The sequence below is a fragment of the Coregonus clupeaformis genome, unplaced genomic scaffold, assembly GCF_020615455.1.
Source record: "Coregonus clupeaformis isolate EN_2021a unplaced genomic scaffold, ASM2061545v1 scaf1046, whole genome shotgun sequence".
NCBI classification, from domain to species: domain Eukaryota; kingdom Metazoa; phylum Chordata; class Actinopteri; order Salmoniformes; family Salmonidae; genus Coregonus; species Coregonus clupeaformis.
Genome location: NW_025534500.1, coordinates 87,305 through 115,031, shown reverse-complemented (window position 1 = coordinate 115,031; position 27,727 = coordinate 87,305). Strand labels below are relative to the sequence as shown.

General features: G+C 43.1%; 1 protein-coding gene across 1 annotated transcript; it reads left to right on the top strand.

The window, feature by feature from the left end:
• Nucleotides 1-1,063: 1,063 nt before the first annotated feature.
• On the top strand, nt 1,064-26,433 carry LOC121559955 (cyclic AMP-responsive element-binding protein 3-like protein 1). The gene is made up of 12 exons (XM_041872982.2): nt 1,064-1,412; nt 11,241-11,445; nt 17,092-17,258; nt 18,105-18,189; nt 20,124-20,281; nt 20,557-20,706; nt 20,898-20,956; nt 21,430-21,498; nt 23,599-23,698; nt 24,068-24,197; nt 25,003-25,252; nt 25,481-26,433. Exons 1-12 carry the CDS (start codon nt 1,311-1,313, stop codon nt 25,515-25,517), a joined length of 1,512 nt encoding a protein of 503 aa, XP_041728916.1. The 5' UTR covers nt 1,064-1,310; the 3' UTR covers nt 25,518-26,433.
• Nucleotides 26,434-27,727: the final 1,294 nt, after the last annotated feature.

The window sequence follows — 27,727 nt, the reverse complement described above, 5'->3', positions numbered from 1 at the left end:
CCGTGGACAAGAGTAGGGGTGGAAAGATCCCATTTATAGTAAAAGCATTGCATGAATCTATCATCATATTTGTAGGTCCAAGAAATTTTTTGCTTTTATAAACATTTCATGCAATTCTACATAATAATACATATTAGCAGAATATATTTTTTATACAACACAAATTACCGACATTACAGGCTAAGAATGGACTGAGAGATAGGCCTATGTGTTCATTTTATCATATTTGTTTCCCTAAAAGCTGTCTGTGTTTAAACATCTTCTATTGTACAGAAAGTGAAAATCTTAATCAATTGATAGTGACAGAATTAGATGACTTCCCAAGCAAAGTCAGCATTTGAATGTCAAACAAACGAAACCATGATATCCCCATATGCATCCGTCATGTCTTTCCCATGTATTTTACAGCTTGTTTCTAGCATAAAGCATTGCGAACCAAAGCGCTGTTAGAGATAATCAGTTCAGTTTTATTTTCTTCAACATTTTCTTAAATCTTAAACTGCTATTTTCTTTAATAAAAGGTAGGCCTATGGCATGCCTTCTCATACCCCCTTCAATTCTAGTCTTAACAGTCCTTCACTGACATGGAGGTAGGCTATTTAAAGAGTGCATGGTGGGTGGAGGAATTGACCAACAAATCTATAGATATAGCAGCCTATAGCCTAATTTCTTCTGTCAAACAGGTAGGCCTACCTCATTTCTTAAATAGGAAGAAATATGCTCCAACACAAAGCCCTCTTTTTGTTAGCAAAGTCTAATTAAATGAGGACAGATTACATTAATTATACCTACTCGAATGTATCTACTTTCAGCACCATGAGCTGTCCATTTCCGATTGATTGTGCTACATTTCCATTTCCATTGGAGATTTGCACTTTCTACATGCCACTCAAAATACCCCCAAAGCTATGAGAAGAGTCAGCGAAAAACGAGGCTACTGCTTCTTTAAAAATTTAAAAAGAGGCGGGGATGAGTGCAGAGAACGTGGGGCAGTACCATCATGAATATTAATCAAGTGATTTGTTCCTTAGAGACAGAGCGCAGCTGGATGTCACTGATTTGATTGAACTAGAGGAGGACACCTCACATCATAATAACGCATATAAAATCTAAAATAGTATCTTAATAAGCACAACAACCTATTGAGTCGGGGGATGCATAACAAAATTATAGTTGTATAAGAGACAGCTCAGAACAGAGTAGCCTAAAACAGCTGCTGTCATCCGTTTTTAACATTTTAAACTATTTACCTTCTATTGCTTTTGTGAAAATATATTTTATCATAGAATTTAATTATAGTAATTGCACTTATGGACACCATTCTGGACAATTTCGCCCCGGATAAACTTTTCCCCAGTGCCAACCTGTTGGACCTTGAGGATTTGAATGAAGGGGATTTTCTCAACAATGTGGTATGTGCAGATGTTAATTTTCTAGTCTACATATTATCAACACTTATCTTTACGCACATAGTGATTGACAAACTGTAATGCAACGTAAATCATGTGTCGCTGTTATTCTCCAGATGTTTTGATCTATTATTCGGCTGTATGCCTATAGCCTATGCGATGAATGCTTCAATGTCTACGGTGTCAGCAGTGTTCTTCTGTCTCGATTGTGATAGATGTGTTTATTATGCTGTAATAACCTGATTTATGGATGAATTAAGCTGTGAGTCTGCACTGCAAATATCCAATGCACGTCAGAGAACGGTGCTGGGTTCGTCACATGCGTGTCTGAAACGATTACGAAAGATAAACAGCCGGCATGTATGCTACTGCTGTTTAATTTGCTCAGCTGTGTAATTCAGCAAATTCTCTTTCCCAATCGTGCCGGACCTAAAGTGGGCGTGTTACGTGGAGTTGATCCTGCTCATGCATCCGGCTTCAGTGCATTTGTAAAGACTGTTGTGACAGATGTGAAAACTATCACACTTTTATGATGGCCCTCAATAAATGACTCTGATCCAATTGAAGAGAATATTCCCCATTTCTTAGTTAAGTTAAATATTCAGCACATTACATACAGGGATCAAGAGTAAATGTCACTGGAAAATGACAAACTGTACCAAGACTAAACATCCCCACCACAAAGAGATTAAGTACAGAATTGTTACTAGCTGGTGGAAAACTGGACCAACCAATGGGCTATTACAGAAGTGGTGAGCAATCTGGAAAGGATCCCATTAGGCTTTGTATGTTCCATGATGACTCATTCTTCTGAGGAGAGAGTGGTGGTGGTTTGTATCTTTAACTACTCCCCAATGGGTCAATGTTTCATCGTATCCAGGCACCTATAGGACATACAGAGGTTTAACTGGAAATGCTTCACACAGATGAATGGGAAATTATGTGACATAATGGCATTCACACTGAATCAGCACATCAGCTCAACTAGTAATGCATTACATTTTCATTTTACATTTTCGTCATTTAGCAGACGCTCTTATCCAGAGCGACTTAATGCACTTGGGACACTTGAGGATGAGGGTGCTCTCAATGGGGATTTGATAGACTTATAATGGACCCAGATGTCCCTCCACATTCTCCCAGCTGTGAGGGTATGTAGCAAGCCTGCCCCCTGGCCCTCAATGGCTTGATTGTGGTGGGGCCTTTCTAGGGGACAGAGACAGGGAGGAGAGGACCAGTCTGTCTTTAGTGTGAATAAATTCAGATTCTAGCAACTGACTGCCGTCTCAGTGCTGTATGAGAGTGAATGAGGCTCTGTGTGTGTGCAGTGAGCACCTCTCACCGGTCTGCCACTGCTTCCCCCTGCACAGACCTCTGTTGAAGCCCCTCTGTAGGCAGAAGCGATGAGGTTCAGGCCGGGCCTCTTCAGTGAAAGAACCCTTTTATACCTTTAAAAATTACAACAAAATGACACACTGACAGCCTTGGAAGAAGGGGGAGGCAAGTAATAGGCAGTGTTTGTTTTACCAACTATTATTGGGGTTTAAATATAGGTGGGTCATTTAAGGATTTCAACTGTTTAGGTTTCTGTGTGCTACTTTTTTATTTATAGCTTGGAGTTAGAATTCCATGGCTGCCTTGGGGTTTTCGTATGCTGCCTTTGATGACACTTGCCAAGCACTTAAACACCCTACATTTTAGGTAATTGCATGGGTGGGTAAATCAGATAAGCTGCAGGCTATTGTGTAGCTGTTAAGATCAGAAAGTGTGGCCACATTACCTAGGATGCCTATGGTGTGGAGATTTGCATATTCTTGTGATACGACTTTCAGAAATGTGTCAGAGGGTGTTCATTCCTTTTGCATGGATTACCGACTTTGTAATGAGTTTGCAGGTTATCTTCATATTTGGCAGTCTGGTCTATCCCACTTTATTTAAATGATAAGACCAATTTCTATCAGATAAAAGGTCAGTAGCATATTGTAGTTAACTACAGAAGTTAAATATTCACTTGCATGGATGCACACAATGGAACTGCACCTGCAAGTGCCGTATTGCAAGTGTGTGTCTCTGTGTCTGTGTGGAAGAGGGGTGATCCCAGCTGGCAGGTGACTGGCCAACACACCTGGGGCCCACACAAGCCAGCGGCTAGTTCTGCTCATAGGTGATGGAGCGTGACTGGGCATGCCAAAAACTCCAGCAAGTCGGGGCCTTGCAGTCGAGACACACTAATGTAGAGTGGGGGTGGAAAGGACATTTTGGCAGGGGGAGGGGGTAAAGGGCCCATCTAGCTGCATTCCTTCTCACTAGGTTCCTACAGGGACTCATTGCTCTGAGCTTCCTACTGCTGTTTTTGGAGCCAGTCCATAATGGATGGCTATGACAAAGTTATGTAATATTTTGAAAATTCATGCATGCATGCAAAAGAAGCCAGACAGAAACCAGTCTACCAAAATGGCATGCCATTGGCTCTTAGATCTTCACAATCATTTACACTTTCTGCTACATGTGTTCTCTGCTAAGGAACATAAACCCCAGCTACAAACTTCCACTTTCAAGTGGTAAATAAAGTGATTATACTCTATAACTCGATCAGGTGTGAGGTAGTTTGATTGATACCCTCTGCTATAAATCAAGCATTGGCCGAATTCAGACAAAATGCTAGTATATAATAGTGTATCAGTCAGTGATTAGTTTTATTATAAATCAAGACGACATTGAATTTCCTGAGTGACCTAGTTACAGTTTTGACTTAAATTGGCTTAAAATCTATGGCAAGACTTGAAAATGGCTGTCTAGCAATGATCAACAACCAACTTGACAGAGCTTGAAGAATTTTACAAGAATAATGGGCAAATATTGTACAATTCAGGTTTGCAAAGCTCTTAGAGACGTACCCAGAAAGACTCACAGCTGCCAAAGATGATTCTAACATGTATTGACTCAAGGGGTTGAATACTTTATTTTCCATTAATCCAATGTTTTCTTTTCCAGTTTATTTTCACTTTGACATTGCAGAGACATTGTGTAATCCCACTTTGTAATACAACAAAATGTGGAAAGAGTCAAGGGGTGTGAATACTTTCTTAAGGCACTGTACTGTAAATACTAATGTGTGTCTGTCATGGAAGGCTCATTAAAGAGAAACGTGATGAACTAAGATGTCATGAGAAAGATTAAGCATTCAAGGTGCTATTATCAGTCCTTCAACTGTGTCTCTGAGGTGAATAGCAAAGGTGTGGTGGTGCCTTTCAGTCAGGTGAAGAGCACACACCCTGGAAATAATCTCTAACCTGTGGTAGTTGCAGGCTGTGATCAATTTAATAATAATATGCCATTTAGCAGACGCTTTTATCCAAAGCGACTTACAGTCATGCGTGCATACATTTTTGTGTATGGGTGGTCCCGGGGATCGAACCCACTACCTTGGCGTTACAAGCGCCGTGCTCTACCAGCTGAGCTACAGAGGACCACAATTTACAAAGCATGTACTGTCAAACCAGTCAGTGTTTTGTCTTTGATGATGGTGCGTGCCTCATATATTGTCCTCACTGAATTGCTAAAAATGCCGGTCATACTTGTTTAAAAAAATCGTTTGCCCATGTCTATTGCTCTTAGAAGAATAACATCTGTAGGCCCATGAAAATGTGGATTTTAGAACATCTTAGAACCAGAAATGATGTGTTCTCTATCAATATACATTTGAAATAGATTGAAATATAGCCTCCAGCTATATTATGGGCCTTTCCGAAATAGTATATTGATTTAGACATCTGAGTAATAGAGCTTCCACAAATCTGAACTGGACCTAGCCTATAGCCTATTTTCAGGGCAGTTCTCATGTACTTTATCTTATTTCTGCATGAGTATTTCCTTCACCCATTTCCTTCTCATCACATCCTTGAAGGTATCACTTTGTTTACCATCTTGTAATAAGAGGATCATGCCCATTGTAGTTGAAGTACCCACCCATCCTCCAAGCTTACAAAGAGTCAGATATCTGCAGCATTGTATCATAAGTCACCTTATGAATGTTAGCCTTGTGGTTTTCGACTAGCCTATATGGTACTAAATGGAACTGTGAGTTGTTTGGCTTATCGAGTGTCCAGAGACAAGTAGATATGTCAATTTAATCTATTTTATTTTGTATAAAAGGCTGGTGGGCAGTTTTCTCAGTCTGTAAATCAGTCCACTGTTGTAGTGTCTGGTAACCAGCTCTGTAAATGAACAGAAGAAGCCAGACTTAATCTGGAACACATTGTTAGGATGGAGCTTTCAGGGATAGATTTCAGGGAGAGGCATGCAGGACACATAGCAGGGACAGTTCTAGGTAAGTATTTTTGTCATATCCACCTACACATCTCTATTGGAGCAGTATGACTGGCTGTACCTGTCAGACAAAACCTGTCTGAAAAGCCACATTCCATATTAGTAACCAAATGAAGTCAATTAGCTATCTGGCTCATTATCTGTTTATGACTTATAGGAAGGATAAGACTAAACAGGGTTGTTATCACCTTTGAATGACTGTCATACTGATATGAATTGGATTCAAATATAACAGTTGGATTCCTGTTCCCTGACCCATTTCGACCACAGTTCATTCATACCTTGCCTCGCTGGTTCTCTCAGACTGAGTCAACATTGTGGACTGGTGTTAACCTTTGCTGGCACAAGGCTGTAGATTCTTTCAAAGCTTCCAATGGTAATTTTGATTATTCAAGAAGATAGTACTTGAAGTTCACACTTTAGTCTATTAAGTGCTCTAAGGTCAATTATTAGTCACAGGAAGTGCAACAGGCAGTGAAAAATTGTGAGGTTGCAAGCTGGAGATAATATTGAGAAGTGATTAAAGTGACTTTAGTTTTGTAGTCCACTTGGTTGGCCACAGATGCCACAGCAAAGTACAACTCCAGACTCTCAGGACCCTGGAGCTTCAGTGAGAAGGTGATCTCCCCTCAACAATAATATTTTCTGGGCTTCCTCTAATCTATCACAGTCTCGAAATGGATCCAAACAGTCCCTTAAAGGTCAGGAAACCAGTCAGAGTGACACACAGAAGCCTGTCTCCAGTGGTTGTGGTTTTCAAACCCCTCTGCTTGCTAAAGAAAGCATCTGCACTGGAATTAAGAAACCAGGCCTTTCCACTCAGGGAAAGTGGGGGATGGGAGCTCGTGGGTCTACTCTATACTTTAGGGTGCTCACTCGCTGCTCATGCAGAGGGGAATTCAAGCCATGGGACTGCTGCCTCAACCTAAACACTAGATGAATAAATTAAAGTGAGGAGCAGGAGTCAGTGAGTGTCAAGTCTGGTTGATTTGAGAGCTTTAGAAATACCAGTGATTACATGCATAATACAGTATGTCAAGCAGTATGTAAATTGTGTCTAATACACTTATGTCATTTTGTTGGACATCATTGTAATTCTGATTTAAATGGAAGCGCTACTTCCAAATGTCTTCCTCAAACAGCAGGGAGTAGATGAGAATCAGGGGATGTGGAGTACATTCAAAACCTCTCTGCACCTTTATCCTAAGAGCTTCAGGTGTGCACACTTTAGCATTATGCACATAAATTGTAAATTGTAAAGCATCAGACGCATATCAGGCTAATCTTGTAGCATCTGGTCCAATTTGGGAGCCAGCGGCAATGTGACAAGCGAAGACATGTGACCAGGCCCTTAAAGTTGCAGATGTGAACATTTGGATGGAGCAGTCTCAAGTCCAAATGTTTGCACTTACTTAAGAGGTTTTCATTGGAGGTCAGATTAGGTCAAGCTGTCAAAAGTGAACTTTATGGATCACAGCTGATTTGAATGCATATGCTTTTCAGCTTGGAATTTCCTCCTCTCTTGTTCTAATGTAGCATTTGTCTTCTAGATATTCTTCCTGTATGTCAAACTTAACATAGCCCAGATCACAACAGTCATATGGTGCTCATGTTCTCTGTTGATTTTCAGTTTTTAACTGCATTCTTAAGCACCATTTTTCAAATAATAATTGTTCTTATAAATATGCTAATATGCTGCTTCTATTCTTTCTCCTCTCACAGCAACAAGGGCAAATCTCCACAGACCAGCCACATTTGAGCTGCATAACAGTAATTCCTGTAGATCTGAGAGTCTAGCAGCTTTCTTGGCTTGGGCCCCCGGCCCAAACTTTTATTGGCCGATTTATTTTTCCTTTTACAAACGCACATTTTCTCCTGCTGCTGTGCTGCTCCATGCGAACCTTGCACTCCAGTTTTCCTTCTGCAAGTGCCTGGCTAATTTGCATGCTTCGCTCTGGTTGGTCACAGAGCTGACATCGTTTTTGTATCACCAGAAGGAATGCTGAGAAGCACATTGGTATTACTATGAGCTGCTTGACTTCAGTGCAGCGTTTACTAAGTCTACTGCTAAGACATTTATTTATGCTTTCTTTTCACCAAATGTGATACTGTGTGCTAGGAGAGAGTGCAATACTTGATATGATTATGCCTCACTAGAAATACTAGCAACTTCAATGATAGGAGGGTAGGTTTATAGGGCTTATTTAGTGTGTGGTAGAATGTCTAGAATGTTGCAGAAAGATATGCTAACATTCCACCCTTTCTGAACAAGCCAAACAAAACACTTTCCTTGTTTGCAATCACAGTTAGTACAATACTCCCAGGAATTCTGTACATGTATCCCTGTGCCTGTGGTTTCTGAAAATACACAATTTGGTTTCCAAATCCATAACTGCAGAGGACTTCCTGCATCTATTATCATAGTTTGCTTTAAAGGGCAAAGTGGTTTAGACAGGCTGCTAGGTATCTGCACAGACAACGCTCCAGAGCCTAATTGCTCAGGCGGTGGTGTAGAGTTGGGAGTCGAGTTTCTCTGGAGCATTTTAACCTCTTCGGTTCCTTATAGCATAGTGGTCTATCTTTCTCTCTCTTAGCCACAGAGAGTTTTAATGAGAGGGCTTCCAGAAAGAGTAGCACCCAGCAGCCCTTCCCCCTCTATGGGGCTTCCTGTCTGTCCAGACCTGTACCAGCTGCCCCAGATGGCGAGATGGGCCAGCGAGGGTTGAGGGAACATCTGGGGCAGCAGAAAGGGTATTTTCTCCACCCCAGACAGGGAAGATATGTTTCCCTCAAGGTGCTTAAGCGTGTTTCTCTTCCCATCCCATTCTGACAGACCACTGTAATTATTGTCTGCCATCATCACCGCTAAAATGATAGACGAGAGAAGAACTTGAGTGCCAAAACTATAATGAATTCTCATGACCTGTTTGCTGTTCAAAAAGCAAGCTTTCTCTGTCTCATTCTAAGCTGAGAATCAAAATGTTCCCTTAATCATTTTGCATGCAATTACCATCTTGGTATGACTTGGTGTACTTCAAAGCCTGCTGTCTGGTGCTCTGGCTACAGCATAATTAGCAATCTAGAGACAATTTCATATGAGGGGCAACTCCCAAAGAACTGTGATCTTTTTGGCTTTCCTGCTTACATTTCTAGTGGGTTCATGTGCAAACAATTTTCATAGTAACTCCACCAAGAAAAAGTGTTATTTTTATTACGTCCCAAATATGACCCAAATTCAGTAATTGGGTCTCCTTAAAATGCTATTTAAGTGCCATGAGGGAGAAAAGGTCCCTCTGTCTGCCTCTGAAATTCCACATCCTGGTCTCTGGGGTGCTGAGGACAAGGCCATATGTGAAACTTTTGAGGGCTTGCATCAGCAACGGTTGCATCATCATCACCATGACAGACTGAACCAGAGTACCGAGAAACTCTAGCACAGGAGCATGCGCTGAAGTGATATTGTGTGACTTTATAAAATAGTTTTCAATTTGTTTGTGTATTTGTTCATTTTCAAAGGAGCTAACTCCCCCAAATTTCAAATTTGCTTGGGAAATTCTGGCAGTGATCCAACCGAATGAGGCTACAACCTGCAGCCCGCAAAACCAACCATTTATATGTTTAATATACAGATTGTGATTGTGTTTGTCTTTTCCAACCACCATAATGGCCACCTTGTTCTTGGCTTGGTAGTGAAACATATCACTCAGTTCAGTCTGGATTATCTTGGTCCGCAAGCACATCCGCCACACACAGTGCACAACAGGAACCTCCTGCTGTACATGAAAGGTTCTGGGTGGGACTGTTTATTCTGTTGCGCACTCAGCTATAGTGGTTAGTGTGCCTGCTGACGGCAATGGTGTTGCATCAATAAATAAGCCGGATCATCTAGTATTGCCAGTGTGCCTTTCTTTAGCATATGCTGCTCTCGACCGACATCAGCTCTATTTAATGGTGTTTGATATCCGGTTAAGTTTTGTGTACATAGATAATGTAGGAGCAAACTAAGGAGAGTGAGCCTTTTATGGACTCCCTTGCACTTTATCCCAATCCTTATCATGAGAACATGACAATTAGGGTGAATGTGTAGTACTGATTGAAATTGATTCACCTGCACTAGGAAGATCATCTCAAAAGGTCTAACACTGTTAGGCCTAAATACTATCAACAAATGTAGATATTTTGTTTGTATGATGATACAGCCTTCTGTGGAAATACACACATGGCCAGGGCTCGATCTATGTTGTTTTTCCTGTCACAGAATTCACAATGTTTAGGCATGTGAGAGGCCCAGCACATGGTGAAACAGGCATGTCTTTGGTGCTGTAGGCGGCGTTCATTGCCTTCTGTTTGACAGCTGTGCAGCTCTCATGCCTGGGTTACAGGTCATACCTCAGACACTCCCCTCTACAGCAAATAAACTGTCCCACAGGTCGCTGTACTGTGAATAGTTGCACATGTCTCATACTTGTAAAGGTATACAACTCACATACTGTACATTGGTGAGGTACATGAACAACTTTCATCTCTTTGATAAGAGATGGAGTGATGGTGGCTCTGGAATTCTATTCACTGTGATTAATGTCAACCTACCTTCAAAGCCATACCCAGAAGCAAGCATTCATGTGCAATTGATGTAATTAAAGATGTAGATATGTTAAAATTAAACACAAATCTCCACAAATGTTCTTATTTTCAGGGTGATTCAACATGTCTCAACATGTCTGTGATATTGATGTCCTTCAATGCAAATCATGAAGCCCTTCAGGCTCTGGATTGACTAATACAGTCATACATGTGTTGACTCCACAGTTCAGCCGCCATCTATGGGGTTTCTATTATTTCTGAGTTGTAATTCAATTAATTTATTTCAACCAGATAATGGGTATGAAATAATCTGCATTCTTCACATTACGTTTACTGTTGTAAAAATGTATTTTATAGCAGCTCTAGCTATTATTGTGTTTCCCCTCTGCATAACATGGGTGATATAAAGTCTTTAGAGCATAGCTGTTACACATCTGGGAAAACGTGTGGAGCCTGTTGGCCTGTTTTTAATTATAGCTAGTCATGTTGATCATTGTGCCTGACATGCAATTAGTGGTATGTGTTGTTGGTATTCATTAGGCATAGCTGGTTTGAGAGGAGGTGGAGTGTAGAGAAAGTAAATGTGAACTGGTCTGTAATGTGGAATACAGGGGTTATCTAAAACAGCACAGCCAGAGTACCAGACTGTGTCCCTAGGGATTTTAATAGAGCTGTTCTGATTCTGCACACCAGCAGTGACTCACTGTCTGCTAGCTAAACTAAAGTAGTGGAAAAACTGAAGCATGCACAGGTGGCCTAATGCATAGAACCCAAGGACTCCATGTGTGAAATGGTATGACTCATACTTCCAAGAGCAGGCATACATTTGTATATTTTGGTATGGGAGTCGATTACATCATTTTCTGATTAAAGGCGGTCCAATGTGATGAATGTTTGTTGGTGATTTTGTTTTTGCAGCACTTCTCGGAGCAGATGGAGGACTTCTCCAACGAGCTGTTCAGCAGCTTCTTTGATGACCACCTCCTGGCCGACAGGAACCCACTGCTGGACATGGAAATGGACCCACCCAACCCTGACATCCAGCAAGAACACAGCTACTCTCTGAGCGGAGACTCTGCTCCCCAGAGCCCCTCCATGTCCATCAAAATGGATGAGGAAGCAGGTATGAAAAGCATTCTTTTTGGTTCTTCTTCTTTGATCTTGTTCATCATTAGTTCTCTTCTTCCCAGCTAATTGGCAATTTATTGATGCTTTGGCCAAAATAAACAAGAAACAATACATCTACAGCACAATGTTTTGGCTAAATATTACTTCAGGACCAAAACAAGAGATCCACCAGCAGGACTGCTAGGGGTACAAGGTCTTTAGTCTGATAGTAGTATAAGTCCTACGTCACTAGAATAGCTATATCAGATCTATTTCCTCTTGTATCCGCGCTCTCCGCTCCTGCCCTATCTCCTGACGCTCCCGTGCCGCACAGAGAACCCATCCAAGGAGCCAAGCTCACATAGTACACTCCCAGCCAAGCCCTGCCCACCCTGGAGGAATCAAGGAAGCAAGTCAGGGCATTCCAGGCAGTCAGCCAACACACACACACACACACACACACACACACACACACACACACACACACACACACACACACACACACACACACACACACACACACACACCATGTGGCTTCTGCAGCCCTTGCAATGACTCCAAGCTGGAAATGTTTCTCCTTTCTTTCCCTTGTGCTTTGGGCCAGGGAATAGAAGGGGGGCAACTGCATTGGCTCTCAGAAAGGGTTGCGTCACACAGAGTTTGGGCTTAGGATAGACTGAATGCATAACATTGGACTAAACAGTGTGTTAAAAACCACAGTCTCACACATGGAACGTTAAATCACTGGCCCCAAAAAGAATACAGGAATCCCCAGTAAGATGTATGGAACAATGGATGGAATCCACAAACGGATGGAATCTAATGAAATCGATTCATATGGGATCATGGCCACACACATTCTTTCCACTGAATGTCAATATGAAAGTGTGCATGTACAGTCATGGTCAAACGTTTTGAGAATGACACAAATACTAATTTTCACAAAGTCTGCTGCCTCAGTTTTGATGATGGCAATTTGCATATACTCCAGAATGTCATGAAGAGTGATCAGATGAATTGCAATTAATTGCAAAGTCCCTCTTTGCCATGAAAATGAACTCCAGCAAGCCCCAGGAACGTCTCCTAAAGTTGATTCAGCTGCGGGATCGGGGCACCACCAGTGCAGAGCTTGCTCAGGAATGGCAGCAGGCAGATGTGAGTGCATCTGCATGCACAGTGAGGCAAATACTTTTGGAGGATGGCCTGGTGTCAAGAAGGGCAGCAAAGAAGCCACCTCTCTCCAGGAAAAACATCAGGGACAGACTGATATTCTGCAAAAGGTACAGGGATTGGCCTGCTGAGGACTGGGGTAAAGTCATTTTCTCTGATGAATCCCCTTTCCGATTGTTTGGGGCATCCTGAAAACACCTTGTCCGGAGAAGACAAGGTGAGAGCTACCATCAGTCCTGTGTCATGCCAACAGTAAAGCATCCTGAGACCATTCATGTGTGGGGTTGCTTCTCAGCCAAGGGAGTGGGCTCACTCACAATTTTGCCTAAGAACACAGCCGTTAATAAAGAATGGTACCAACACATCCTCTGAGAGCAACTTCTCCCAACAATCCAAGAACAGTTTGGTGACGACCAATGCCTTTTCCAGCATGATGGAGCACCTTGCCATAAGGCAAAAGTGATAACTAAGTGGCTCGGGGAACAAAACATCAACATTTTGGGTCCATGGCCAAGAAACTCCCCAGACCTTAATCCCATTGAGAACTTGTGGTCTATCCTCAAGAGGCGGATGGACAAACAAAACTCCACAAATTCTGACAAACTCCAAGCATTGATTATGCAAGAATGGGCTGCCATCAGTCAGGATGTGGCCCAGAAGTGAATTGACAGCATGCCAGGGCGGATTGCAGAGGTCTTGAAAAAGAAGGGTCAACACTGCAACACTGCAAATACTGACAAAAATATCTCATAACACTAAAGCAGCGAACTTTGTGAAGACCAATACTTGTGTCATTCTCAAAACCTTTGACCATGACTGTAGAAGCACAGCACTACCATAGCAGTCAAGTTCACAAACTGTCGACAGAGCAGAGACACCCAGAGAGCACTGCTGCCAATGCAGATTTGATTCCCCCTCCCCTTTGCCCCAATCACTGTAAAAAGCCCATTGTTAAAGAAGTTGGCTGTTAAAAGGGGGTGTCTAGCTGTTTTACTGCTCTCCTCCTAGGTGTAATGTGTGGAGATCAAACTGCCATCCCCTCTCATAGCCTGGCTAATGAGCTCCCAGGCCCTGCCCCAATCCACTTAGATGCTGAGTGAGGGGAGTCCCACTAACTATACTGACCTGCCTGTAAACTTCAAAGGCAACCCTGAAGCTTCCTCAGGGCCACGACACAGGGGACAATGCAAATAGTCCAGGGAGCCATTTGATTAGCTGTTCAGGAGTCTTATGGCTTTGGGGTAGAAGCTGTTAAGAAGCCTTTTGGACCTAGACTTGGCGCTCCGGTATCGCTTGCCATGCGGTAGCAGAGAGAACAGTCTATGACTGGCGTTGCTTGAGTCTTTGACAATTTTTAGGGCCATCCTCTGACACCGCCTGGTATAGAGGTCCTGGATGGCAGGAGGCTTGGCCCCAGTGATGTACTGGGCCGTACGCACTACCCTATGTAGTGCCTTGCGGTGGGAGGCCCAGCAGTTGCCATACCAGACAGTGATGCAACCAGTCAGGATGCTCTCGATGGTGCAGCTGTATAACCTTTTGAGGATCTGAGGACCCATGCCAAATCTTTTCAGTCTCCTGAGAGGGAATAGGCTTTGTCGTGCCCTCTTCACGGCTGTCTTGGTGTGTTTGGACCATGATAGTTTGTTGGTGATGTGGACACCAAGGAAATTGAAGCTCTCAACCTGCTCCACTACAGGCCCGTCGATGAGAATGGGGGTGTGCTCGGTCCTCCTTTTCCTGTAGTCCACAATCATCTCCTTTGTCTTGATCATGTTGAGGGAGAGGTTGTTATCCTGGCATCTCACGGCCAGGTCTCTGACCTCCTCCCTATAGGCTGTCTCATCATTGTCGGTGATCAGGCCTACCACTGTTGTGTCGTCTGCAAACTTAATGATGGTGTTGGAGTCGTGCCTGGCCATGCAGTCATGGGTGAACAGGGAGTACAGGAGGGGACTGAGCATGCACCCCTGAGGGGCCCCCGTGTTGAGGATCAGCGTGGCAGATGTGTTGTTACCCTACCCTTACCACCTGGGGGCGGCCCGTCAGGAAGTCCAGGATCCAGTTGCAGAGGGAGGTGTTTAGTCCCAGGGTCCTTAGCTTAGTGATGAGCTTTGAGGGCACTATGGTGTTGAACGCTGAGCTGTAATCAATGAATAGCCTTCTCACGTAGGTGTTCCTTTTGTCCAGGTGTGAAAGGGCAGTGTGGAGTGCAATAGAGATTGCATCATTTGTGGATCTGTTGGGGCGGTATGCAAATTGGAGTGGGTCTAGGGTTTCTGGGATAATGGTGTTGATGTGAGCCATGACCACAGGGGGGCGGCAGGTAGCTTAGTGGCTAAGAGTGTTGTGCCATTAACCAAAAGTGTTCTAGGGCACAGGGACTATGGTGGTCTGCTTGAAACATGTTGGTATTACAGACTCAGTCAGGGACAGGTTGAAAATGTCAGTGAAGACACAGCGCATGCTCGGAGTACACGTCCTGGTAATCCGTTTGGCCCTGCAGCCTTGTGAATGTTGACCTGTTTAAAGGTCTTACTCACATCGGCTACGGAGAGCGTGATCACACAGTCGTCTGGAACAGCTGATGCTCTCATGCATGCTACAGTGTTGCTTGCCTCGAAGTGAGCATAGAAGTAGTTTAGCTCGTCTGGTAGGCTCGTGTCACTTGGCAGCTCGCGGCTGTGCTTCCCTTTGTAGTCTATAATAGTTTGCAAGCCCTGCTACATCCAACGAGCGTCGGAGCCGGTGTAGTACGATTCAATCTTAGTGCTGTATTGATGCCTTGCCTGTTTGATGGTTCGTCTAAGGGGATAGCGGGATTTCTTATAAGCGTCTGGGTTAGAGTCTCGCTCCTTGAAAGCGGCAGCTCTACCCTTTAGCTCAGTGCGGATGTTGACTGTAATCCATGGCTTCTGGTTGGGGTATGTACGTATGGTCACTTTGGGGACGACGTCATCGATGCACTTATTGATGAAGCCAGTGACTGATGTGGTGTACTCATCAATGCCATCGGAAGAATCCCGGAACATATTCCAGTCTGTGCTAGCAAAACAGTCCTGTAGGTTAGCATCTGCGTCATCTGACCACTTTTTAATGGTGTTTACTGCTTTAGTTTTTGCTTGTAAGGAGTCAGGAGGATAGAATTATGGTCAGATTTGCCAAATGGAGGGCGAGCTTTGTACGCATCACTGTGTGTGGAGTAAAGGTTGTCTAGAGTTTTTCTTCCTCTGGTTGCACATTTAACATGCTGGTAGAAATTATGTATGAAAAATGGAAAACTCTCTAGGTAAATAGTGTGGTCTACAGCTTATCATGAGATACTCTACCTCAGGCAATCATCCTCTGAGATGTGAGCTACTGAATATAATAATGTCATGTCTAGATACTGTACATAAAATGACCTGGATGTTCTGTTGGTTTGCATCAATTATCTGTAATGACATGCCAGTTACAGTTAGCGGTGTCCTTGGTCGCATTCATTCAGTGCATCCTGTTGCTTCACTGATGGAATCTTCCCTTAGAAAAGCCAAGGCCTCATCATAATATTGCAAGCCATGACTTGTTGATGTAGAATCCTAGGGAGTTGTTACGACTGTAAAATAAGCCTTTTTTTTGTCATGTAATAAGCAATATTTCACCCATCTTACAGTCCATTATTTATTGTGTTTAGCAAAGTGAAAATGTAATCTATTCCTTGTGGACAATTTAGGATGTTGCCAAGGTTGCCAATACAGTAGACTTTGCTGAGTGGATTGAAGATTTTGACGCCACTTCGGGTTTCCCCCGTGGGGTAAAGTCTGTGGACATAAAACCCCAGTGGGGGAGGGATTTACACCCTCCCCATAATCAGTCTCCCACTGCTCCCTTTCCTCTCCTCTCCATGGGATTCTCGCCCACACCCCAACCTGTCTTCTGTTAAGGAGCACAACTTGAAAGCCTGCCTACTACCTTTTTATAAGCCTCTGTAATGTTTTATCGATCCAATCGTGGTGCCAGCAAACAAATGAGGGAAAAACCAGGCTGCTAACGAGGACCCCTGGTTGTGAGTGCTTTTACTCCTGACTTTGAAACTGCAGTACGGCCCCTCTTCAGGAGAGGCTTTGTACTCACTGGGTTCTCACTGTTTGCCATCTTCACAGAGGTTATTAACGGAGGAGGAAACTCATTTTGGAGGCAGAGAGTCCTCTAAGTTTAAGCTATTGGCTTTCAAAATCAGCTGCTTCGCATTAGCCCTGGATCATAAAGAGGATCCATTCTGTAGATGTGCGTCACACCTGCTGCTTTAATGTACACTGATCTCTCACCCAACCTTGCTCACCTCTAGTAGTGTCCCAAGGTGTCCCTTTGAAATACACAGGGGGCTTATTGGTTTGAGCCCCTGATGGTCTTCATGTAAAGTACTGTATGTTACAGAATGGCTAGGTATGTAATGATATCCCTGAGACATACAACTAATTAGTTTACCCTGTCTTCTTTTTCTTTACCCTAGAGTTTGAAGGAATGTGGTCTTTCAGCCAGGACCTGACGGCCATCCTGGTAAAGCAGGAGCCTGATCAACAGGCAGAGCCTTCTTCTACAGTCCCCTTCATGGGGAACTCATCCTTCCAGCCTCTCAACCTCGCCCCACCACCTCACAGGAGCTCATCGGAGGATACAGTAAGAAACTGCAGCCATAGAACCTATCACCTAGAACCTATCCTAATCCATTACTACGGAAAGCGTTTTTCCTGCTTGTCAAGAGCTATGGAATACTAAGCCTCTTTATAAGCCATAAGACTATCTCATGGCTTTCTCCTCTTCAACTAAAACTTGAGCTGTTTGAAGGAGAGCTATGAATTTCGAATTTGGAGTCTAGTGTCTTGCTGGAACAGCAGCCTAAAATCAATTTTTTTACACAAAATGTAGGTCAAAATGTGATCATTAAAAGGAAAAGAAACTGAGGTTGTAAGTGGAGGAAATAAACCATTCACACAGTGCACCCCTACAGGACCAGCACTGTGACTCATGCATCATTGTCCATGGGAGTAATTCATGGTTTGTGGGGCTGAGGTGGGGTTTAGCAGTCAGATGTGAACCCCAGCACAGCTATTACCAGTTAACACTGGTTCCCAGGCCTATAGCCCTGTACACATGATTACAGTTGGATTAGCGTTTCTTTTCACAATAGTTATTTTAGTTTGAACATCTTCAAATTTATAGGATATTTAAAGTTCTGTGAATATTTAGGATTAGGGTACGGTAATCCAATTTGTTCCAGCTGTAAGAATGAACTATAAAAGTCTCACCCTTGTAGCCCAATGGCCTCCAAATGGTGAGTGTCCTGGCTACATGGTTCCCAGTTGGATCCCTTCCAAGAACCATTGGTGGAGATGGATTCTCTTTCTTCAGTTATATAAATAGTTTTGAACCGTCTTCAGCTGTGTTTACTGTCAGAACCACTTGGAATGTCTCTTGTCATATACAAATACTAGGCTGTTAATAATACTATTTCTCTTATTCCAGGGCTCCAAAGAGTTGAACCTCAACCCCACGCCCGCAATCAAAGATGAACCTGGAGAGGTCAACCAGTTCCTCAACATCCCTTCAGGTGAGAACCATTACAATAAGCAAGATTACATTAAAGACATTAAAACATCATTAAGGGCTTATGTATCCAGCTGTTCTAAGAAATATTTTAATATTTTAAAGTTACCATTCATTAAAGTATTTAGATGCCACAGTTTCTTTTGAGACCTTTACACACTCAAAGACCTACCTCTCATCTTAAAGGTTATGTGCAGGTGTCACAGGCGGTTACCTCCAGTTGATTCTGCCATAGTGCCTTCTACAAGTGTGTTATTTATACGGGGGTAGAAAAACCCGACATGAAGCGTGCGTCACAGTGACTCACTACAGTGTATTCCTGATGACACACCACCGGTGACCCCTCTTCCAGACAGTGGTCTGCATGTTATTTCTCCTGCATGTTCTATCGCTCTCTTGTTCAGCTGAATTAGTCAATATTAGTTAAAGTGATTGTAAATGGCTAGGCTGTGGTGGATGGGAATAACAATTACTGCAAGCAAGTGTGACACATAATGAAAAGTGTTGCTTTTTATGTATAATGTGTTATTTTCCTAATAGGTATTTCACTATGAAACACTATTAGTGATGGCTCATTTCAGATATTAAGTGTTTCCAATTATAGCCTGCTAGCTTTTCCTTTTCCATTTTTCTCCTACACATACGAGACGAGACTGTCTCTGTTCATTCATGTAGTCTTTTTCTGATCTAATTGCTAATGAAGGTAGATGGAAAAAGCCCATTGAGACGCAAAGCTGCAGGTATATTATTAGAGTAGTGGTGCTGGTGATTGAGTGTTGATCTAACCAGCTAGGGAGGATTCTGTTCCCTCTCCTCTTCTATCCCTTCCTCAAGAATGGCAATATTTTTAGTTCTGCACACTAATGCCTTTTTTGATGTGCCAAGATACTATCTGGCATTCGCATTTTCAATATTTCTGTCTGGAGCATCAGATTGCCCAATCTTTTTAAAGGGTGTATCAGAGAGACAGGGAATGACTGCCCTCAGCTACAGAGGGATTCAACTGGAGTAGAAACTAGAACTGACCAGATACACCTGTAGAGATGCAGCTGGACCTGTTCAGCCACCAGCCTGCAGATTAAAGTAGCCCGGTTAAAGAGACACTTTTACTGGTTCAGGGGTTGCAGCGACGGCCTTCATGGTGCAGAGGAATACCTCCATATAAGACTGAATCCCATCTGGTTGACCATAAATCTTATATTCAGTAACCACAAGCCAGCAGCAGCACATGTCCAGTCTAGCCCTGCCTCCCTCCACAGAGTGCAGTCTGAACAATAACGTCTGCATTGTGTCTGCCTCTGCCTTTGACAAAGTCAATTTTCTCCCATTCTTCACCTCCGTTTCCAGTAATAACAGAATAAAACCTGGGTCCTGTGTACTCTGAACTCAGACCAAACTAAATGCATGGGTCATGCCAGCATGGGTCTGGCCTGGTGTTTGGGAACTATGTCGGGGTAAATTCTGCCTGGCACAGATATCTTAAGAAAACACAGTCCTCACTCCATCCCTGTATGAGCTCAGTTCAGATACTTACACAGAGGCTTACTGCTGACAAGTGGATGGGAGGATGGGATCAAGCAATACGAATAAGAGTAGCACTGGCTGCCTTACTTACTGGAATTAAGTTGTCTCTCTGTTTGAACTGGCTCTGTCCTGGAAGTCATTTGCCATTTTAATTATGGACGTCTTGGCAAAACTGACCATTTTATGAGGTCTGGATTTGCACCGCTCCTTTCCACTGTTTAAGTTAAATTAACTATTTTCAGCTCGATCTCACACGACAGATGAAGTCAGACTTTTGTCCCCTCTGTCTCATTATACAGTGACTGTATATCATCATGAGGTTAGATGGACAAAGGCTTTGAGCATATGGGTCATATTGCAAGTGATGCATTTCATAACCATTGGAACCCTATTTTCTGTCCCCCCCTCCCACAGATGATCAGCTGCAGCTCCCCCCAACCCCTCCCAGCAGCCATGGCAGTGACAGTGATGGATCCCAGAGCCCCCACTCCATGCCCCCTTCCAGCCCAGCCCGCCTACAGGCCCGCTCCTCCGCTGCCATATCCTCCTCACCCCTCCTTACCGCCCCACACGTAAGTACTGTGGATGGTTCCCTATCAGTGAAGGAGGTTCCCCGGCCTAGCTCCAAGCCCTTCCCGTCAGTAGAGCCACCCACGATGAGCTGGGCTGCAGACAAACCCAGCTGCTGGACATATTAGGAGTTCATATCCACATCCTCACACTGACCCCGACCAGCACCTTAGTCGTTTCATTAGGAGCTGCCCTGGTGTACAGAGATAATACACACAGTACCATAGATTCCCCAATTCATAACCAATTCATAAAATGTGTCCTTATTTCTCCACAGAAGCTACAGGGCACTTCAGGGCCCCTGATGCTGACAGAGGAGGAGAAACGCACCCTGATCGCTGAAGGTTACCCCGTACCCAACAAGCTGCCCCTCACCAAGACCGAGGAGAAGGCACTGAAGAGGGTGCGCAGGAAAATCAAAAATAAGGTACCCACCCTTACATCCTGGAAAGTAAAATGTAGATTCAGTCAAGAAAACCTATTTGTAACCACAATACTTTTTTTGACCTGTAATCTCAAAGTAGTGTTTCCACGGGCAATATTAATATTTTAATATCCTCCCTTTTATCATATGAGCTGTTATTGATTTGGGGAGCCCTATCTCCCTTCTCTGTCTAGATATCTGCCCAGGAGAGTCGCAGGAAGAAGAAGGAGTACGTGGAGTGCCTGGAGAAAAAGTAGGACACTATCCCCTTTCCTGTCTGCCAACTTTTTTTCCTCCTCTCTCTTCGTCATTCCTGTTCTCCACTTCTTTCATTTCTTCACTCCTTCATTGTTTGATTGTTCCTTAGCTAATGCCAATGGCGTTTGTCCATTAAAGCATGTGGTCACACAGGGCCATCTGAGTCACACACAATCAAACACTCCTAGTCCACTCTAGCAAAGGCCTCTGGAGAGCACTGTTCTTTACCAGGAAACTTTCCATCCATGGTCATTGTTGTTTTTTTAGTTAATATGTAAGACCTAAGTACATTACAGAGGTACAGAGGTTACTATAGGATTACCACTATGCCTATCAAGAATGTATATTCCAAATAGTCAGACAGCCAGTCAAACAGCCTAATTCTTCAGCACAGCAAGCATTTGTCTCACTCTTCTATGTTGTTCTAGGTGCAGATTGAATGTATGTATGTGACTTTGTGTCTTACAGGGTGGAGAACTACACGTCTGAGAACAGTGACCTGTGGAAGAAGGTGGAAACACTAGAGAGTGCTAACAGGTGAGCCATGACGTTGAGTGACAGACTTTATGTGTGTGAGTGTGTGCATGTGTGAGCACGCTCTGAGTGATGCAAGACACATCCCTGAACAACCATTTTAAGATTCAAGCAAGCCTTGGATAACTTTTTCTAATCATGATACCTGTCTTTGATTTGACTGCTACTCAACAGTGACTACGACAGCCTTCATTAGGTGGGACATTTTCACAGTGTTGACCATTGTGCAAATGCAAGTTATTGGGCTCAATAAAAGGCATCACAGACTACACAGACTATACTATACTGTGCCAGCCTTTAATTTACAATGGGCCTTTAAAGTTGCTTGGATCAAAGTAACAGCGTGACAGTATACCTCTCCCTAATTACAGCACAGAGTGAACCATCTCAAAAAAGTGCTCACTCGAATCTGCCTCATAATAATTTGAAACCTGAGAAGGAAACCACAGGCCTCCTACAAAGACAGATCCCTCTGACTCAGCTCCTAGCAGGCAGTCCAAATAGAACACACAGGAGCCAGCTAGCAACAACGTGTGGGGCATGTGTTCCAACAGCATATGCCTTGGCTGGTAAAGAGAGGACAAAATGGGTTTATCTGTCAATGCAAGATAGCAGCCCAACAAGCAATCTGTTGTCCTAATGTACTCAAGTTTATTTTTGTATTTTTTTACTGGTGATGTATGCATCTTGCATACAGTTAGCTGGATACTAGGTGTATGCTGTACTTAAAATTATAAAGGCTGAAAAGTTTTGGTTCATGAGGAGGGCCAAGGTAGCTCTTGAGAAGTTAAAGGAGTCACAGAGTCCCTCATGCAGATGTTTCCCAGTCAAGATCTACTAGTGTTTTTCTTTTTCTTTTACACAGTCTATTTTAGTCCCTTGGAACAATATGGTTTATAGATCACAACTGTGCAATCACTGACCAACCATGATTCAATTCAAAACGTGATGATGCAATGGACATTCCTCATATGGGACGTTAATGTTCAATTTCCAGAGATTCCATGAGAATTATCCTCTTAAGATTTGACAAAAAATATATAATCACCTTCATATCCAAACAGACCATTGTATGAAGCTCTTCTTCTATCAGAATATACTGTATTTTCAATCTCTGGTATTAACAGCATGCAAATTGTTATAGTGTATCTGGGGTATCCCAAAGGACCAATATAAAGTTAGTATAGCTGTTTGCATGTGTTTAAACTTTATACAAGTGTTATAGTCACAAATTGTGGTTATGGCAAATAGTTTCATGGGTAATGTGAAGGCCAACACTGGATATGTCTTTTCTAGCATTAGTGTACAACATGCTCCCTCTCGTGGTGAAAATATGAAAGCTCACCTGGTTTTATTTCTTATTGCAGCCTGACCCAACACTCATGCCTGTCTACCATGCAGTAATTAATGTCTAAAGGGGGGGAGGAGAGAGAGAGAGAGAGAGAGAGAGAGAGAGAGAGAGAGAGAGAGAGAGAGAGAGAGAGAGAGAGAGAGAGAGAGAGAGAGAGAGGGAGAGGAGGGAGAGGGAGAGGGAGAGGGAGAGGGAGAGGGGAGATGTATGGAGGAGGTAGAGTCCGGTGGGCGTCTGCATTGCTAGTGGTTTTGAATTGCTTTCTATTTTGGCAAAGCTTGTATTTTGTGGTGCGGGAGAGACTGTGGGAGCATGGCTCACACCTAGAGTACAGATGTCTTATATAATTTCCAGCTCTGATTCCTCAATGTGTTATCCTCACATGATCTTTTTTCCTGGATGCTCAGAAGAGCCAGACAATTATGATTGTTTTTGTAATTTTTTTATTTTATGTTCAATCTTAGTTGACTTTGTACTCACTCTAAAGTCATGGAAATAGCCAGATGGAGAGGGATAATTTTTTGGATTTACAATACATTTCTGGGAAATTTCACTGTCAGTCATCTGTGCGTGTTTGTGTGTGTACTATATGCGAGGCTAGCTTTGTGTTATCCAACAGCTGGAGCTAAGCTGGATGGTTGTGGAGAACATGTTTTAAGTTCACATGAGGATCAGTATTGTAGATTCTGTAAGTGAATACAGTTGTATTATTAGTCAATCTGAAACATGTATTCTCTACCTCCTCTCTCCAGAACTCTACTACAGCAGCTCCAGAAACTCCAAGCCCTGGTCACAGGAAAAGTGCCCCAATCCTGCAAGATGGCCTCAACGCAAACAGGAACATGCCTTATGGTACTTTGCATACTATTTATTCTCATACACACATGCACCGTCATTCTCACTCTCCTAAACAATGCAAATTCCCATAAAAATGTGGGGATTTTTCTGTACTACCCACTGACTTAAAATACTGTGTGTTTAGTGTTCCGTGGACCGGATAGTCATGCCTGTCAAAAATGGAAAATGACTGCTTTGTTTGTGAAAAGACTCACTGCAATGGACAGGGTCACTGGCTTATGGCCTGCCCTACTCTACTATAACACACTGAGGTGACCCCATAAACTCAAACTGGCAAAAGCCTTCCCAGCTGGAGAACAGAACCTCACTAGCACACTGTGCTTATGTCGCTCATGTTGACGGTTTCTGGTTCCCTCCCGCCAGGTGGTGGCGCTGTGCTTTTTCCTGGTGCTGGGCTCCCTTGTGCCTTGTCTGCCTGAGCTCTCCTCCCTGTCCCATACCGTGAAGTCCTCCTCGCCCCTCCCCTCGGCTGATGTCTACACAGCCAGCCAGGGTATGTCCCCTTCCCCTCACCTGTCACCTAGAACAGGGTTTCAGGAAACTCGGTCCTGGGGCCCCCCATGGGTGCACTTTTTGTTTTTTTCCCTAGCACTACACAGCTGATTAGAATAATCAAAGCTTGATGATGAGTTGGTTATTTGAATCAGCTGTGTAGTGCTAGAAACCCAACGTGCATCCAGGGGGGCCCCAGGACCCGAGTTCGGAAAACTCCCGACCTAGAATAGTCTACCATCTACAGCATGAGAAACACAAAGTATTTAGTTGGTTGTCCCATACATACCACATATTTTCAGGTCATATGTTGCTTGCCCGCCAGCATTTCTGGAAATAATGTAAAAGGGAACATCGTGTAGTTGAATAACACGTCAATGTGGCATTACATCTTATCTTGTAGTATTTCAAAAGCAACAGACTCAGGCGAGTATGTTAGCTGAAATCACAATATCCTTCTGTTATAATATTCAGCTTAATGACAACAAAATGGAAATCATACATGGACCTACTGACTACTCAGAATTGGTTGGTGAGGGCTGGGTTGCTTTAGAAACATGAGGTCAGCATGGCACAGGAAGCTGTAATGAGTTGTTCTCCCTGGAGAACTCACATGATCGTCACACACCTGCTGAATACAGATGACCGTCCTGCTCAAAACCATTCCATTCTTCAAAATAACCCAACTTTTTACTGTTCATTTTCATTTTTTACAATATAGGAATGGTTCTATGTTCCTTTGTAGTGTTTGGAGGATCAAGGCAGTGATTAACATCCTCTATTTGTCTCCGTTTGTGTCTGTTTAGTCCGCTCCCGCAGCCTACTCTTCTACGATGAGAGCTCCTCGTTGGAGGACGGTCACAGGGGCTTCCTGAAGATGGAGGGGGACGGCTCGGAGGGGGCGCCCCTCGACTACACCGAGGACCGGTCGGCACGTGACAGCCATGGAGGCGAACACGAGAACACCAAGTACCTCAGCAAGGCTCACTCCGACCCGGTGGACTACAACAGGACCGGCGCCCAGTTCCTCCAAGAAGAGCCGCAGTACCACAAAATGTAAGCTGAGGCCAGACAAGTAGGGCTGTAGACTCTGTCTCCATCTGTGTTTATGAGAGGATTCTCACAAATTGCTCTTCAGAACCAGGGACTCATTATTTTATCAGTGCTCCTTGTAATTACTCAAACATCAACAAGAATAATTTATTTTAATGAGATTGTAAGGTTACCAGAGTTTGCCAAGTGGTGTATGTTGTGATACGGATGGACTATTTCTCCCCTCCACAGAGAGCCAAACCCCGAAGGAGGAGCGGAGTACTTTTAACCTTTAGGGGCGGAGCTGCCAAAAACACACGCTCTCCAGACACCTTACCCATGTGGATGTGTAGTGACACTACGGCGCCCCCTAGTGTGCCATCCCCAACCCACCTCTCCCTGCACTCCCTGACCTCCTACAGTAGCTCCCTGGCCTTCCTGTTCCATCCCATTCCCTGAAGTCCCACCCGATAGAGTGGATGAAGAGGGTATGTGAAGAAGATAGAAATGATGGTCAACTCCAATCAAAGCTCCACAGCAACTTTTCATGTTTGACTGCTGTGTTTGACTGGAGGCATAAGCAGGGTGTGTGAGAGGGGCTTGAATTTAGTGACTTGTTGAAACCTCTGTGTGCTATGTGTGTCTGCCTGCACTTTCAAGTGCGTGAGTGTGGTTGCAGTGCTTCTGCGCAGATGAAGTGGTCCTCAGATTCCATCACACTGTTGCTTTTTCAAGGACTGAAAAAAATATTTAGAACACATGAGGTACTTCAGGTGAAGGGTGAAGCGGATCTATAGCAAATTGGATTGGAGGGTGAGGGGGATAGGGATGTGGGGGCCTGTATTTACAATTCCAGTTGTTCTGTTATAGAAATTCCCTCTCCTACTTCACAATTGGTAATGCAAATCTTTTAATACATACATTCCAAAGATTGTCCTCCATTACCTTTCGCTTAAGCGCTTAAAATGCACTCTAGTGCCTCATGCTAGAATTATACTTCATTCAATGGCATTTCTTGTCCCATAATGTTTAAGCTTGTATATGCATTGCACTTTTTTTTTTCTTCAGGTCGACATTGCAAGCTAATGGGTATAAGTGCCTTCAAACTCTTTCAGTTTTTGTATTCTCACACCATCCACATGGGGTTGTTAATTGTATTATTTTACTCTTCATGCAATCTAAATCATATGTAATATATACGTATTCTTGGCATCAAAAATAGCATATTTATTTTATGCAAAAAAATATTGTGAACTTTTCTTTTATGATATCAATTATGATGTAATGTTTACATGATCTTGTTGTCTTAACTGTTACACAGTTTGTCTGTTTTTGTATTTATTTCTGTATCAAGAAAGTTTTGTATATATTGAAAAAACGTGAACAGGGACAATCAGTGTAAATACATACCAAGGGTGTACAATACTCCCTCACTGGAGCAAAGCCTTCTCTAGTCCAAAATACTCTGAAAAACTGCTCATCTTTACAAAAATCTTAGTCAATACACTACCAAGAGAATACATTTTCTCCACAAAAAATTTAATGAATATCATAATTATGCCAAAAGTCAATTCAGGCCTAAAGTCATTGTTAATGTGAAAATAGAGTATATTTTAAATTGAATATCAAACCTCAGAATTGCATCACAATTTATAGTAGTGCCCAAAAAACAGTTCACTCTAAAGAACACTATTCTGTTTATAATGCTTCTGAAAAACGTTAGTCACCCAGCAGCAATATAATACAAAAAGCGTTTCATGCAGAGTTATTGTTGTGAAAAACCTTGTTACATTGAATAGAAGATATTCTGGTGTTCCCTCCTCTTCCTGCTGTGTTGTTTGAGGGCGCGAGAGGGAGGGAGAGATTGTGTAAGGAGTGCGTGGGGCGGCCCACTGACGCTCAGTGAGATTGCGTAATGCTAGGTAGGAGGGTGTGAGTAGACAGCCCAGGCTCTGTGGAGGAGGCATGGAGGATCTGGGTCAGCCAGTGGCCTTGGAGTCTTATCTTAACATCCAGTCTGTTGCTTTTCATAGATTCCACTTGCTTATTCACAACTGTGTCTTGTCTGTGAATAATCAGGGGAGGCCAGACTCACAATCCTGCCATATGAGTAATATGTATTTTACCCTAACATGTCATTAGATTTGCATTATTCATTTTCTGTCAAATGGTTTGTAAAATCACAACCTACCCTATTAATCAGATTCATATAATTTATAAATTGGTTTTGATTCCCAGTTGTCACCTATCTTAGTGCACATTACCTGACCAATGTAGAGTTGGTTAACTGAGTACACTGATAATGTGTGTATATTGAAAATGTAGATTGCTTCCTGTCAAAATACTGTTTGTCTATGTTTGTCCTTTGGTTTTATTAATAGATGTGTAACTAAGGTTCAACCAGATGCTCTGGAAGCTGACCAGCCCTCACCCACTTGCCTTCTATAAACATACCTTTTACTGATCAAATGGTCGCTTAGTTGTCCCCCCCCCACACAC

Coding starts and splice junctions, on each gene's coding strand:
- LOC121559955 (XM_041872982.2), top strand. CDS start 1,311: ATGGACACCATTCTGGACAATTTCGCCCCGGATAAACTTTTCCCCAGT. Junction 17,259..18,104: donor GGAGCTCATCGGAGGATACA/GTAAGAAACTGC, acceptor CTCTTATTCCAG/GGCTCCAAAGAGTTGAACCT. Junction 20,957..21,429: donor GTGGAGTGCCTGGAGAAAAA/GTAGGACACTAT, acceptor TGTGTCTTACAG/GGTGGAGAACTACACGTCTG.